The sequence below is a fragment of the Sapajus apella genome, unplaced genomic scaffold (genome assembly GCF_009761245.1).
Source record: "Sapajus apella isolate SASKATOON/1434 unplaced genomic scaffold, GSC_monkey_1.0 scaffold20, whole genome shotgun sequence".
Classification (NCBI taxonomy): Eukaryota; Metazoa; Chordata; class Mammalia; order Primates; family Cebidae; genus Sapajus; species Sapajus apella.
Genome location: NW_022436960.1, coordinates 28,157,152 through 28,172,594, shown reverse-complemented (window position 1 = coordinate 28,172,594; position 15,443 = coordinate 28,157,152). Strand labels below are relative to the sequence as shown.

General features: G+C 37.9%; 1 protein-coding gene across 3 annotated transcripts in view; it reads left to right on the top strand.

Moving 5' to 3' along the window:
• The window catches only part of YLPM1 (YLP motif containing 1), a 73,141-nt gene that overhangs the window by 16,261 nt on the left and 41,437 nt on the right, over window positions 1-15,443 (top strand). For all 3 annotated transcript variants that reach the window (XR_004271784.1, XM_032287856.1, XM_032287857.1), the window contains exon 4: window positions 150-1,144. Coding sequence is in view for 2 of the 3 variants with exons in the window: in XM_032287856.1 (XP_032143747.1) it covers window positions 150-1,144 (995 nt within the window). In the remaining variant the exon portion in view is untranslated. The remainder of the gene's footprint in view (window positions 1-149; window positions 1,145-15,443) is intronic.

Below are 15,443 nucleotides of genomic sequence, written 5' to 3'. Positions count from 1 at the left end.
GAACTTAACAAGCTTATTCTTAGCCTCCAAAAGTCTTTAGTGTTCTAATTTCCTAAAGCGTCAAATGCCCTTGATTCATTAATATTTCAACCTATGATTAATTCTTTTATATGAATGTTTTGAAATAGTTTTTATCCCTTTATTTGTAGACCATGTCTGTAGATGTGCAGCTGCGGCATTATGAGATGCAGCAGCAACAGTTTCAACATCTTTACCAAGAATGGGAGCGAGAGTTTCAGCTATGGGAGGAACAACTCCATTCCTATCCTCATAAAGATCAGCTTCAGGAGTATGAGAAGCAGTGGAAAACATGGCAGGGACATATGAAAGCCACTCAGAGTTATCTCCAGGAGAAAATCAATTCATTTCAGAACATGAAGAACCAGTATATGGGGAACATGTCAATGCCACCTCCTTTTGTTCCATATTCTCAGATGCCTCCACCTCTACCTACGATGCCCCCTCCTGTGTTGCCTCCATCATTGCCACCACCAGTGATGCCCCCTGCCCTCCCTGCTACAGTGCCACCACCTGGTATGCCCCCTCCTGTTATGCCACCTTCTCTACCAACCTCTGTCCCCCCACCAGGGATGCCTCCCTCTCTCTCTTCTGCAGGGCCACCACCAGTTCTCCCCCCACCTTCCCTCTCTTCTGCAGGGCCACCACCAGTTCTTCCCCCACCATCTCTCTCTTCAACAGCACCTCCACCTGTCATGCCCCTTCCACCATTGTCTTCAGCCACACCTCCTCCGGGAATACCTCCTCCTGGAGTTCCGCAAGGGATACCTCCTCAGTTAACAGTAGCCCCAGTTCCACCAGCCTCCAGTTCACAGAGCTCACAAGTTCCAGAGAAACCTAGGCCAGCACTGCTTCCTACTCCTGTGTCTTTTGGTTCTGCCCCACCCACAACTTACCATCCTCCATTGCAATCATCTGTTGGTCCATCAGAACAAGTGAATTCAAAAGCTCCTTTGAGCAAGTCTACTCTGCCATACAGTTCGTTCTCATCTGATCAAGGACTTGGGGAGTCTTCAGCTGCCCCATCTCAGCCAGTCACTGCAGTGAAGGACATACCAGTGAGGTCAGGTGGCCTGCTTCCAGATCCTCCTAGAAGTAGTTACTTGGAAAGTCCCAGAGGCCCAAGGTAGGCCTGCCTTTTTTTTCCTCTCTCTCTTTTTTTTTTTTATTTTTGGTTTGGCTATTTTGTTGACTTAGGTTGTATAGTTCTTGATGACATTAAAAACTTCATTTATACAGTTTTTATGCTGTCTTTGTACTTAAATTGTCTGCTTGTTAGACATCACGTATGTAATCTAGGAAAGGTAACATTTCCCCCATTTCTTTGATGTCTCTGCTTTTGTCCTATATGTAGAGATTACAGTCCAGAATGAATGTAGTATTGTGCAATAATGCTTATCATTTTGTATTGACTTAGCTTCAAAAATAATATTTATTAAACTTATCTTTTTTGCTTTTTCATTTATTTGACAAATAATTGAATCGGCAATTACTATTTGTTAGATGATTTGTTAATTGTTAGAGATAAAGATGAATAAGCCAATATTCTTCTGGCTTGAGGCAATGAAATTTAGTGTAAGGTAAATAGGACTTTTATCCATTCAGCAAATATTTAAGTTCCTGCTCTGTGCTTAGAGCAGTGAATATAACAGAACTCATAAAATTCTTGCCCCCATGGAGCTTAACATCCTTTATATTTTCTCCAGTTAAGGAGATAGTTGTGTTTTGTCTGAACCACATATTTGGAAAGAAAAAAAAAATAATGGTGTGTAAGCTTTTTCTTTTTACCTTTTAAAAACTTATTTTTTCCAAGTTTGTAAAAACAGACTTTTCTCCCCAAATTGACCTAAGTGATAACTTTTCTATGGAAATTATTATTATTTTTTGAGACAGGGTCTTGCTTTTTCACTCAGACTGGTGTGCACTGACACAATTATGGTTCAGTGCAGCCCCAGCCTCCTGGGCTCAAGCAATCCTCTCATCTCAGCCTCCTGGGTAGCTGGGACCAGAGGTGCACACCACCACATCTGGCCAATTTTTAAAAAATGCTTTGTAGAGATAGGGATCTTCCTGTGTTGACCATGCAGGTCTTGAACCTCTGAGCTCAAGCGATTTTTCTGCCTTAGCCTGTCTGCCTGCCTTGGTCTCCCAAAGTATTGGGATTGCAGGCGTGAGCCACCACACTCAGCCAGAAAAATACTTTAATCAGTTTTTTTCCCAATTGGGAATTGTACTAGAAATGCATACTCCTTATACAAAATTCAAACATTACAGAAAAGTATAGAAAAAAAAGTGAAAGTCACCTAATTCCACCATCTGGAAAGAATCATTTTAAAAATATATGCTATAAAAATGGGATCATACTGAGTAGATTATTTGTGACTTAATTTTCCACCAATCTGTGTATTGCTTAGATTTCCATCTCATTATCAATGGATCTATATCATCATTTTTTTCAATCTCATTTTAGCATTTGAAAACAAAATATATCTTTTATTCCCCAAGTTTATAGTTCTGAAAGCAGTATGGCACCAAACTCCATCCAATATCAAAGTTAAGAGAAAGGGGCAATTAGCATGAATTCTACTGTGTACCAAGAAGCCTTGCTAGAGACTTAACACACATTATTATCTCATGGGAGTCTTCATAACACCCTGTGAAGTAGGCAGATTATTCTGTATTTACCCTTAACAAACTAGCACTGAGAGGATTGGGTAACTTGCTCAGTCAGGATCATGTAACTGAGTAAGTAGAACCCCAGTCCAGGTACAGTAGAGTCCAGAGGGTCCCCAAAGCAAAAGCACTATTTAAGCACTGTTTACTGCCATGATTCAAGCCCACACTGTCAGTGCTTAAAGATACGTTTGTAGATTTGATTTATTTGGCATGTGTGTCATCTTGATTTGAATTTGTACTTATCTCCTGGCATGAGCATTGCCTTTTAGATCTGGTGACTAATTTGCTATCAGAGAAGTACATTCTTAACACCTTATGAAACATACATTTTCTGCTCTCATGATTTCTGTCATGTTAATATTTTCTCTCTTTGCCTACTAAATCTTGGCTGTGTGAATTTAGGACCTATTTTAAGTTTTTTCTTCAAAGAAAGTAACTTCCAAAGTTAATAATCCAATGCTTGGAGGATATCAGCAATTATCTAATATTATATTCCTCTACGGCAGTGCACATTTGTGTTGCATTTCAGTTTGTCACAATGGGTCTTGTACATATCATCTTTTTTATTCCTCTTAGTGATCTCAGGAGGTAAATAAATACATAAGAAAAGCTGAGATTCAGAGAGGTTGTAAATAAATTGCCTCATATAACGTAGCTAGTAAATGGTTGAGATGGGATTAGAATCCAAGGACTTCTGATCCACTTTAAGTCCATTGTACTTTTTGTGATGAGCAGTGGTATGCTTAACATTGGCACTGTGATAAGGAACACTGTCATATAAGGTATTGATTCTAGAAAGTTTGCTTTTTACATTGAACCCAAATGTGATTCTTTAACTGTTATCTGTTGATTTCTAGATTTGCCTCTGGAGCAACACAGAATGAATTATCCTATCCCTCTTCTACAGCGTGTCACTATAGTTATTTAAAAACTGTTACCCTTATGTCTTCCTCACTTTGCCTTACCCAGTCTGCTCTGCCAGTCACAACTCAGATTCTTTTCGTCTTAACATTGGTTCTAACTTCCTCCTGCTGTACTGCTCACTGTCCTTTGAAGGGCCTTTGGTTTGTTAGTCCCCTTCAGAACGATCACTTACTTCAGATGCAGAGGACCATAGGCCTAGTACCAACTTCATTATAAATAGTGTGCTTATATTATATAGCTTGACAAATTGCTTTTTTGTTTTTTTCAGCACTCACAATGTTGACTCTTGTTGAGCTTAACATCAATTTAGCTTCCCAGATCTTTTCACATTAACTTTTAAGCCAAATCTCTCTTATCCTGAACTTGTGTGGTTGGTTTTTTGTTTTTGCTTTTCTTGTTTCTTTTTCTAAGACTTTAGATTTATCTTTAGATTTTTTTTTCTAGTTAAGTTTGTGCCATCATTTCAGTCTGCTGAAATCTTGGTGGATGATTTTATTGTTTTAGGTATGTGATATCTTTCTTCAGCATTTTCATCTTCAGCTTTGATAAGTATGGCTTTTTAATCCTTGGATTGGATCCTGCTCGCATTGTCCACCTTGTTTTGAAAACCTTTCCCCAGACTAGCTTATGTCATTGCCACTTCAGTCACCCCTCTGCTTCTTTCGCTCACTTAGCCCTTATATAGTTTGGGAGTGTTACCCAGACATAGTTCTTTTTCTCCTGTGTAACTAGGTAAAAAAAAATCGGTGGGAAGCTGGTTAGTGAGTGAACAGGACAGATAAGAATAATCGATACTGTTAAGGCCACCTGTAAACTTCCTTTATTCCTAATTCAGATTTTGCTATCAATATATAACTGGTGTGGTAAGCCACTTTTAAAAAAAAATAATAAAACTGGTTAGAAAAACAAGAATTTAGAACACAGCTAAACAACTTTACCAGTAACATGCTATTAAAATAAAGTACTGTAAATGGCTTTGAGTTTTTGCAAAATCCAGATTTAGGCTTCTTTTTTATAACAGGAGTTCTAAAAAAGTCACATGACAAAACTGCATTACGTGTAAATAGCATGTCACATTGTTGAGCATCTAGGGGAGCTGTTTTGACACTATGTGTATCATTGGGTTCACTCAGTCTTCCAGAAGACTACTGTTGCTCCGGTGAACTGTCATATCAATGGATGTTCGTTTTCCAGAACATTTTATTTTTCGTAAATAATAAAACTTACCTACTGAAAGATAACAGAGAAGTGCACAATTTTAAGTGTACAGCTTAGTGAATTTTCACAAAATAAAGACACACATGATATCACTACTAGATCAAGAAATAGGAATTACTAGTGCCCAAGAAATTCCTCTTGTTCCCCTCAGTTATTTTCTATTACCCCAAAGATAACTGCTGTACTGAGCCATAGATTAGTTTTGCCTATTTTTGAACTTTCTATGAGTGAAATAATACTGTATGTACTCGTGAATTGGGCATCTTTCACTTGACATTGTGTTATTGTGAGAGTCATCCATGTTGTGTGTAGTAGTAGTTTGTTTATTCTCGTTCCTGTACAATTGTTGATTGCATGAATATACCACAATCTGTTTATCCATTTTAATATTAATGGTCATTGAAGTTTTTTGGTTGTTATGAAAAGTGCTGCTATGTGTCTTTTGACACTGTATGTGTCCCGTTAGATGTATGTGTGTTTGTGAGTGTTTAATTTTGTTTGGATATCTACTAAGGATTGGAATTTCCTGAATATAGAGCATATACATGTTCTGTGCTAATGAATATTGTTAAAAATTTTTTCAAAGTGGTTGTTTCAGCTTATACTCTGACCAGCAATGTTTGTGTTGTTGCATCCTTATCAACACTTGGTATTGTTAAACTTTTAAGGTTTAGCAATCCTAGTGGATGTATAGTGGTATCATGATAATGGATTTAATTTACATTTCCCGGATGACTAACAAGGTTTCACTTCTTTTCATTTGATTATTGTTAATTTGGATTTTCTGTCTTATGAAATGCTGATTCAAGTCTTTTTTCCATTTTTTTGACTGGTTTTTATGTCTTACTGATTTTGTAGGAGTTCTTTATTCTACAGTTCTTTATCCATTGTGTGTATTACAGATTTCTCACTGCAGCGCTTTTTATTTTAATGAGCATATGAAAGTAAACGCTACAGGCTGGGCGCAGTGGCCCATGCCTATAATCCCAGCACTTTGGGAAGCTGACATAGGCAGATCACTTGAGGTTATGAGTTGGAGACCAGCCTGGCCAACATGGTGAAACTTTGTCTCTACTAAAAATACAAAAATTTGTCAGGCATGGTGGTGCATACTTGTAATCCCAGCTACTCGGGAAGCTGAGGCATGAGAATCACTTGATCCCAGAGGTAGAGGAGGCACTGCACTCCAGCCTGGGGGACAGAGCAACAGAGTGAGACTCTGTCTCCAAAAAAAAGAGAAAGCAAACATTGCAATATGACAGTTTGATTTCAATATTCCAGAAAAGTAGTCTTTACCATTTACCATTTAGGTCCAATGTACCCTTTTTATTTTAAAGTTTAAAGTAATTTTACAAATAATTTACAGAAGTTAAAAATAACGGGACCAGGCGTGGTGGCTCACATCTGTAATCCCAGCACTTTGGGAGGCGTAGGCGAGTGGATTACTTGAGGTTAGGAGTTTAAGACTAGCTTGGCAAACATAGCAAAACCCTGTCTCTACTAAAAATACAAAAATTAGCTGAGAATGGTTACGTACACCTGGAGTCTCAACTACTTGGCAGGCAGAGGCAGGAGGATTGCTTGAACCTGGGAGGCAGAGGTTATAGAACTGTGCCACTGCACTCCAGCCTGGGTGATGGAGTGAGACTTTGTCTCAAAAATAAAAATAAAATAAAGGGATAGTGAAAAAATGTTAAAGATGAAATCTTAAAAGATGAAATAATTCTGTCACATATCCTTTTAAAGCAAACTGACATGGTCCAGGTTCTTGCCACAAAATATATGGTAAGGTCCTTCCTATTTAATAACTAAGTGGATGACTGTACCACAATTCTTTTCTGTCCTTAGAAGTATATTGTCAGCTGTGCATGGTGGCCAACCTCTATAATTCCAGCTGTTTGGGAGGCTGAGGCAGGAGGATTGCTTGAACTTAGGAGTTTGAGATCAGCTTGGGTAATATAGTTAGACCGTCTCTACAAAAAGTAAAAAATTAGCTGGACTTGGTGGCATGCATCTGTGGTCCCAGTTATGTGTGAGGTTCAGGTGGCATGTGAGGTTGAGGTGGAAGGATTGCTTGAGCCCAGGAGGTCAAGGCTGTGGTAAGCTGTGATGATGCCACTGTATTCCACTCTAGGCAACAGAGTGAAATCCTGTCTCCAAAAAAAAAAAAAAAAAACACAACCCAAGGCTATAAATATTATTATTCTGCTTTTTCTTCTGTCTTTTATTTCTTTAACCTTTTATTTTTAAATCAATAATCCATATGGAACTGATTTTTTGATTAATGTATGGTGTGAGGTAAGGGATCAGTGTTTATATTTTCCAAATAACTATCCAGTTGACCCCAACACCATTTACTGAAGTCATCCCTGCTACTTAATAGTGACTTCATCATAAATCCATTGTTTAAATGTGTTTGTTTCTGAACTCTCCATTTTCATGGTCTATTTGTCTGTCTTTGCATTTGTGTCATATTTTTTCAGTTACTGTAGCTTTTGTAACGAATTTATTTTTTGTGTCATATTTTTTCAGTTACTGTAGCTTTTGTAACAATAAATTTATCTATTCATGTAGGCGTTCAGTTCTGTGCTTCTAAATAAGGGATTGGCAGGCTTTCTTTTTTTTTTTTTTTTCTTGAGACAGATTCTGACTCTGTCACCCAGCCTGGAGTGCAGTGGCATGATCATACAGTGGCACGATCTCGGCTCATTGCAACCACTGCCTCCTGAGTTCAAGCAATTCTCCTGTCTCAGCCTCCCAACTAGCTGGGATTACAGGCATGTGCTACCATGCCCGGCTAATTTTTATATTTTTAGTAGAAATGGGGTTTCACCATGTTGGCCAGGCTGGTCCTGAACTCCTGACCTCAGGTGATCTGCCTGCCTTGGCCTCTCAAAGTGTACCACTCCTGGCCTGGCACACTTTCTATAAAGGCCAGATGGTAAATATTTGTAGGTTTTGTGGGTCACATTTGGTCTCTGTTAAATATTTTTCTTTCTTCCTTCCTTTTCTCTGTTTCTTTTTTTTTTTTTTTGCCCAATGAAACCCAATTTTTTTTTTTACATTTTTAAAAAATTTTCTTTAAACAGAGTCTTACTCTGTTGCCCAGGCTGGAATGCAGTGGCAGGATCACAACTGACTACACCTTTGACCTCCTGAGCTCAAGCAAACCTCCTACCTCAGCCTCCCATGTAGCTGGAACTACAGGCATGTCCCACCATGTTTGGCTATGTTTTATTTTTTGTAGAGATGGGATCTCCCTATGTTGTCCAGGCTGGTCTCGAACTTCTGGGCTCAAGCCATTTGCCTACCTTGGCCCTCCAAAGTGTTGGGATTACAGGCATGAGCCACCATGTGCAGCCTTTGTTTGTTTGTTTGTTTGTTCGTTTGTTTTAGAAAAACCTTTATGAATGTAAAAAAAAATCCCTTTTAACTGTATTTAGCCCATAGGCCATAGTTTGCAGACCCCTGTTCTAGATTATCTTATTATTAGAATCAGCTTGTCAGTTTTCAAAAACCTGTTGGAATTTTGATGAGCATTGCATAGAATTCATTGATCATTTGGAGGAAGAATTGAAATCTTTATAATATCAAGGCTTCTGGTCAGTCACAACTACTTTATGACTGGTTTTAGGACTAGAATTGTGGACTTCTTAATTCTATAGCTATCTTACTAGGATTAGTAAGGGCCTGTGAGCGCTATAGTTTTTCTTTATATTTCAGTTTGTTATGATTGTTCCTGTTTCTAGTGATTACTTATCTTTGGGAATTTTAATTTTAGAACCTTGGTTGTACATATTAGGAAATAGGTGCTATTTCACATGAAAACAAAAAGGGAAGGAATTTAATTTTAGAATTTGGTATCTTGTAATTCCCATGGTTTGTTAATTTTAGTATGTTTCAGCAAATAATATAATACAGAAACTACCTTCTTTAAAGGTATTTGTATTTCTGTATACATCTTAACTTTTTACATTTTGGAATTTTATATCAAATTTTGAAATCTTTATACTTAATTCTAAGGTTTTTATACCTAGTTTTAGAGTTTTTAAAGGGGATTTATAATACAACTATACAAATAAATACTTCATAAATACTTAAAACCAGATATTTGCTTATTTTTCATTTCATCTGACCGGTGTACAATGCATGCATTTTTATGTGATTGTATTTCATGAATTTATGTAATGTTTCTACTACATTTTAAGTACATGTTTTTATATGTCAAAAGGGTCATAATATTTCATTGTATTGATGTAAAGGTGGCTTATTTTCATGCGGATTTTTAATATGAGTGTCTCTTAATATATTTGTTACAAAGGCTTAAAAGGTCTTTACTTTTATAAACGAAAAAGTTTTTGAGTCTGTCATTTTGCAACATCTTCGAACTTTGAAAATTTGAAAGTCCAGTAATAGCCAGGTGTGGTGGCTCATGCCTGTAATCCCAGCACTTTGAGAGGTTGAGGCAGGTGGATTGCTTGAGCTCAGGAATTTGAGATCAGCCTGGGCAACTTGGCAAAACCCCATCTCTACCAAAAATACAAAAATTAGCTGACCCTGGTGACATACAAAAATTAGCCAGGCATAGTGGCGAGGACCTGTGGTCCCAGCTACTGGGGTGACTGAGGTGGGAGGATTGCTGGAGCTTAGGAAATCTAGGCTGCAGTGAGCTATGATCATGCCGCTTCATTCCAGCCTGGGTGATAGAATGAGACCCTGTCTTAAAACAGAAAAGGAAAAAAAAAGAAAAAAAAAACAGAAAAAGAAAAAAAAAAAAAGTCAAATAGTAATAAACATTTGCCATTTACATGTAGTATTGAAAGTGTATTTCATAGGGTTTCAACATTTTCTGGCCCAGAATGAAAGTAAAATAATGACCCTTGGCTGTTGATCAGCAATTTGGCCTGAAAACAAAGCACCAACCCTTTCAGCCCTTCTGGCCTGTGTCCTCTTATCTGCATACCTTTTAAGCCTCCTGCTTCCTTTCTCCTTTCTTCTGGCTTTTACGCATGCTCTTTTCTTTGTCTGGACTTCCCTTCTTGCTATTCTTTGCTTTATTTACTTCTATTTTTCCTGCCCTGGGGCAGCACTTCAGTAATTACAAATTGGGATTCTTTAATGAAATCAGACATTGGGAATACTTTGATTAGCAAGACAAACATGTTCCATATTTATCAAATTCTGTTCTAATTGTTGAGTTAATTATCTCACTCTTCCTGTGGACAGTGAACTCCTTGAGGTTAGGCATGACTCTCTTTTTAGCAGAAGTACGTTACCCGACAATCAATAGGTGTTCAATAAAAGTTACTTCTTCCAAAATGTCAGTCTTGGATAAAATTCTCAAGGCATTCACAATTTTGTGAGGAACAGATTTTGCTCATACTTAAATTTGATTAGAATACTAGAGAACATGTTGATAAGGTCTCTCACTGAATCTGGTACATTGTGGAAGATAGTCTTATCACTTACATGAACAAATAATTGCTGCATTGAATACATAGCAAATGATTTGCTACAACTTTAGTGATCCAATATATTATTGAGGCACTTTGAATTAATAAGTGTAATTCCAAGAAAGGAACCAAACCATCATAAGCCCTAAAACATATATACAAGCCCTAAAAGCCATACTTTTTCTTTTCTTTCTGTATATATGTACTCTCCATTCTTAGCATTGTGATGTGTATGCCTTGACAAGTTCCTGGTCACCTTTCCTTTGCCCATTATAGTTCTGCCAAACCTTCACATAGACCATCTACTCTAGTGCTACTTTCTTAGCAAACATTTTTATTTTGCTTTATATTTATAATTTAGCTTCCTGCTTCACAGAAATCAAGGCTACCTATCAAACTCAGTCAAACATCTCACTTCTAGCCCGTAGTTTTACTTATCATGCTCATCATCTTATAGTCTCAGAAGCAGCAGCCCTTCTGATGAGGGCTAATGCTTTCTGTGCCCTTTAAAGAGTTTAGATTTTTATCAAAATGATTCATACACATGGTTTTAAAAAATTGGGCAAAATGGCCACCCACTGCCCCATGCTTCCCAAATGTGTTTTCCATTGGTATCCTCATTTATTTAGCTGCTGCTTTTGGATGCCATCTTCATAGCACTAAATAATTATGCTGCTCTTTTCATGACTTATACGCATACACATTTTAGGTATTACATACTTATTTAACTGTTCTGAAAAATAAAGTTTTTGTTCTTCCTCAGCACTGCCATATGGCTGTTAACTGCAGCATTCCCCTTGACGATCCTCCGGAATGAGATTTGCTGTTTATCAAATCTCATGGCTTCCTGTTACCATTCAGTACCTCCATTTCCTGGAGAGCATGCTCAAGTCACTTGCTAAGGAAGGGTGGGTGGGAGGTAAATTTTCTGAGTCGTCCTCTATCTGAAAATGTCTTTATTCTAATCTCACACTTGCTTGCTAATTTGGATATAGAATTTGATGTTGAAGATAATTATTCCCCAGGGTTTTAGGATCATTGTTCTATTTTGTTCTATCACCTTGTGTAGGTGTCGTGCTGTTCTGATTCTTTTCCTGTTTTGGTGACCTCCTCTCCCCCAAACTTAAAAAAGTCTCTGGTATTCTGAAATTTCAGTGTTTTTTGTTGCTTGCTTGGTTTTACTATTAATTGTCCTGAGTACTCAATGTGCTGGGCCCTTTCTGTCTGGAGATTGGAATCTCAACTCTGGGATACTTCTTTGTGCTATTTCTTCATTAATTTTTTTTCTTTCTTTTTGTGTTTCTGGAACTCTTCATTAGTAGGATTTTGGACATGTTTGATTGATTATCTTTGTGTCTTTTATCTTACATTTTGTTGTACTTTCTGAGATACTTTAACTTCTAATACTTTTATTGCATCTTTTATTTTGAGAATTGGAAAACACTTTTTCTGTGTTTTTTTGGTGCTGACCTTTTTTATAAATAGCACATTGTTCTTGATTTATAGGTGCAGTCTCTTTAAGAATCTCTCTGAGGATAACAATTTGTGTTGAAAGTCCTTTTCTGCTTTTTGCAGTCTGTTTTCTCCAAATTCAGATCCTATTTATTTATCTTTAGTTTTCTTTCATTTTGGATATGTTCCTCAAGTATCTAGCAATCCTTGGCTGTCCATTTATATTTAAGCATAGAAGACACTGACTGACAAACTGATTGGGAGCTCTGTGTGTATGAGAGGGGCTTGTTACCTGTCAGGTTTTTGCTTTATGTGAATAGGGTAAGGAACTGTCACTACTGCTAGGGGACTCAAGGAAATAAGAGACATTCAGCCTAAGGAAAGGCTCGTTGATGTTTCTGAATATAGATTTACATATTTTTAGCCCCAAGTTTTACTCCTTTCCTTCCTTAGCACCCTGGTGTCTGAGAACCCTGACACTCTGAGGTTCTCTGGGTAAGTCAGCCTCCTTTTGATTTTATCCCCTTCTGCCATCAGTACTCTAAACTGTAGCTTCTTCCTGCTCTGAAAGTTACCACTCATATTTTTTCTTTGTCTTTCAGAATTTAAAAACCAGATTCTCATCTGCTTATTACCCCTTCTCTCTGTTTATTGTGGGTTTGTGTATTTTTTTTTTTGAGACGGAGTTTCACTCTTGTTACCCAGGCTGGAGTGCAATGGCGCGATCTCGGCTCACCGCAACCTCCGCCTCCTGGGTTCAGGCAATTCTCCTGCCTCAGCCTCCTCAGTAGTTGGGATTACAGGCACGCACCACCATGCCCAGCTAATGTTTTGTATTTTTAGTAGAGACGGGGTTTCACCATGTTGACCAGGATGGTCTCGATCTCTTGACCTTGTGATCCACCTGCCTCGGCCTCCTGGGTTTGTGTATTTTTAAGTTCCTTGCAGTGGGTTTGTAAAAGGTCATCTTGGCTAGGCTGAACTATATTTCCCAAAATTCCCTTTCTCTCTCTCTTTTTTTTTTTTTTTTTTTTTTTTTTTGAGACAGAGCCTCACTCTGTCACCCAGGCTGGAGTGCAGGGGTACCACCTTGACTCACTGCATCCTCCACCTCTTGGGTTCAAGCGATTCTCCTGCCTCTGCCTCCCAAGTAGCTGGGATTACAGGTGCACACCACCATGCCCAGCTGAGTTTACTATTTTTAGTAGAGACAGGGTTTCATCATGTGGACCAGGCTGGTCTCGAACTCCTGACCTCAGGTGAACCACTCTCCTCTGCCTTCCGAAGTGCTGGTATTACAGGCATGAGCCTCCATGCCTGACTGCCTTTCCCATATGTTTCTGATTAGGTTGAGTCACTGGGAGATTTTCACATCTAGCCTGAGACATTATTCCTGAACAATCAAAAACATTCTCTTTCCCCAGAGGAGCACATAAAGTCTTTTTTTTTTTTTTTTTTGTCTTTAAGATGATATTAGTTCATTCTTTTCCTACCTGATTACACTCCTTCTTTCATGTTCTGTAACTTAAATACTGAAATATAAAGTGAACTGTGATTAACACATACTATGTTAGGTAACAAGGAAGAAAACAAATGAACCCAAAAATATCTGGTTAATACACGCACACACACATATGTATATTTAAACACATATATATCAAATTAAGGAAGAAATACTTGTAATTATTGTAGTCCACATTTCTGCAGTGGTTATGTGGTTGTAGCTGGTATATATGTTCTTCCACCACTCATTCCGTATTCCCATTGCTCTAAGTAAGTATCTCAGCTGGTCCTGGTTCCTTGCTTGGTGAGGTGACTCAGGCTTTCATTCTTGAAGGTGTGGGCTATTAGTGGTTCTTTCTGAATTAGCTCTGCTGTTTGCAGTTCTACAAAACCCCTTGCAATTTTCCATGGACTTGAATCTCAGGACATGGGAAATGCTAAGTGATGTCACAGAGGATCTCTTACATTTTGGGCATACTCCACTTCTCCTGTATTGTGCAGTAGTAACCCACATTCCCCTTGAAAGTTAGGATCAGTCATCCCCAGTGAATACAGTAACCATCTTCATTGCCTCTTGATTCGGAACTTCAGAGTAAAGTTGGAGTCTCAACTTCAGGTTAGTGGAATCATTTGTTGTGTCTCCTAGTGGAAGTATTCGTCCCTTTGAAACTAGACTTCCGGAATGACAAAGCCTAAAGTCACAGGGATAGGAAATAAATACTTTGCTAACACTGAATTTATTAGTCTGTTGGTTTCCCAAAGAAAAACTCTCTTAGCACTCATTAAAGGCATTAAAGGCATCACTGTGTACTACTCAGTCACCTAAGCCAGAAACCTTGGAATTGTCTTAAATTTTTCCCTTACCTCTATCATTTTTTTTTTACCTGTTACAAAATCCTCTCAGTTCTACCTTATTTTACAGCTCTCACTTCTATCCCCTCCTCTGCATTCTCGTATCAGTCACTGCCTTAGACTAGGCATCATCACTTATCCAACTTGTAGAAATAATCTTTAAACTTTTTGTCTCTGTCTACTGTTTTTCTGCTAAAGCAATCTTTAAAAAATCAGACTACATTTAGTGGCTCTAAATGCTTACAAGGCAATGCTAAACTCCGTAACCATCTGAATTAATTTATCTGTTATAATCGAGATGCAAGTCAAATGGCTTTAACAAGTTAGAAGTTTATTCTCTCTTAGGACTTAGATATGGCTCAGGAATCCAGTTCCTTCTGATTTACATGGTCCAGGATATTTTACCACCATGTGAGAACCAGCATGAAAAAGGAAATGGTGAAGAGGAGGATGTGCCCTTTCCTTTAAGGGGACAATCCAGAGGATGTGCAAATCATTTTTACTCTCAGCTCCTTGGCAAGAACTTGACTGCCAGTTCTAGCTGCAAGAGATAAAGAGTGTCTCTTGTCTGGGGAGACTTGTGTCTAGCTAAAAAATAGGGAGGCCTGTTATTGTAGATAAGGGGGGAAATGGGTATTAGAAGACCACCAGTAGTAGCCTCTGCCACATAAGGCATACACAGTCTTCTGGAGAGTGATCCTTGCTTACTTCTTCACGTTACTTTTTGGTGTGCTGCTTTTCCACACTTCCCTTTTAATCAGCTCTCTTGACTGTTTCTCCTTTGCATTAGCCATGCTAAACTATTTGCACATCTAAACATGCTCTGCTGAGGAAAGACATTTCTCTGTCTTCCCTCATCTTGTTTCCTTAGATAGAGGTGCCCTTGTATTTGGTTGTAAACTCTTTGAGGGCACAGATTACATTTTATTCTTGTATCTCTTGGATGTAATGTAATGCCTGACAGATAGGGAATGTATACTATCTCTTTACTGGATGAGCAGGTGGGTTCATAGCAAAAATAACGGTGCAGACTTTTAAAAATGTCAGAGCCTACTCTTAAGGTAGGGCTGCTGTTTTTACTTTCTTTCTTTTTTTTTTTTTTTTTTAAACTTTTGTCAATTGAAATGTTAGTGCTAGCTCTAAAAATATATTCATCCTATATTTTCTTTTTAGCCTTTTCATATTTAGTTTCTAGTTACAATTTAATTCCAGAAGTGCTCAGAGTTAGTTATGGAATTTGTTAATTTTTTTTTTTTTTTTTTTTTGGTCTTTAAAATGAGTGGCCTTTTCTGTCTCCTAAGGCACAGTATTTATAATTGCTTTTTTTTTTTTTTTTTTTTTTTTTTT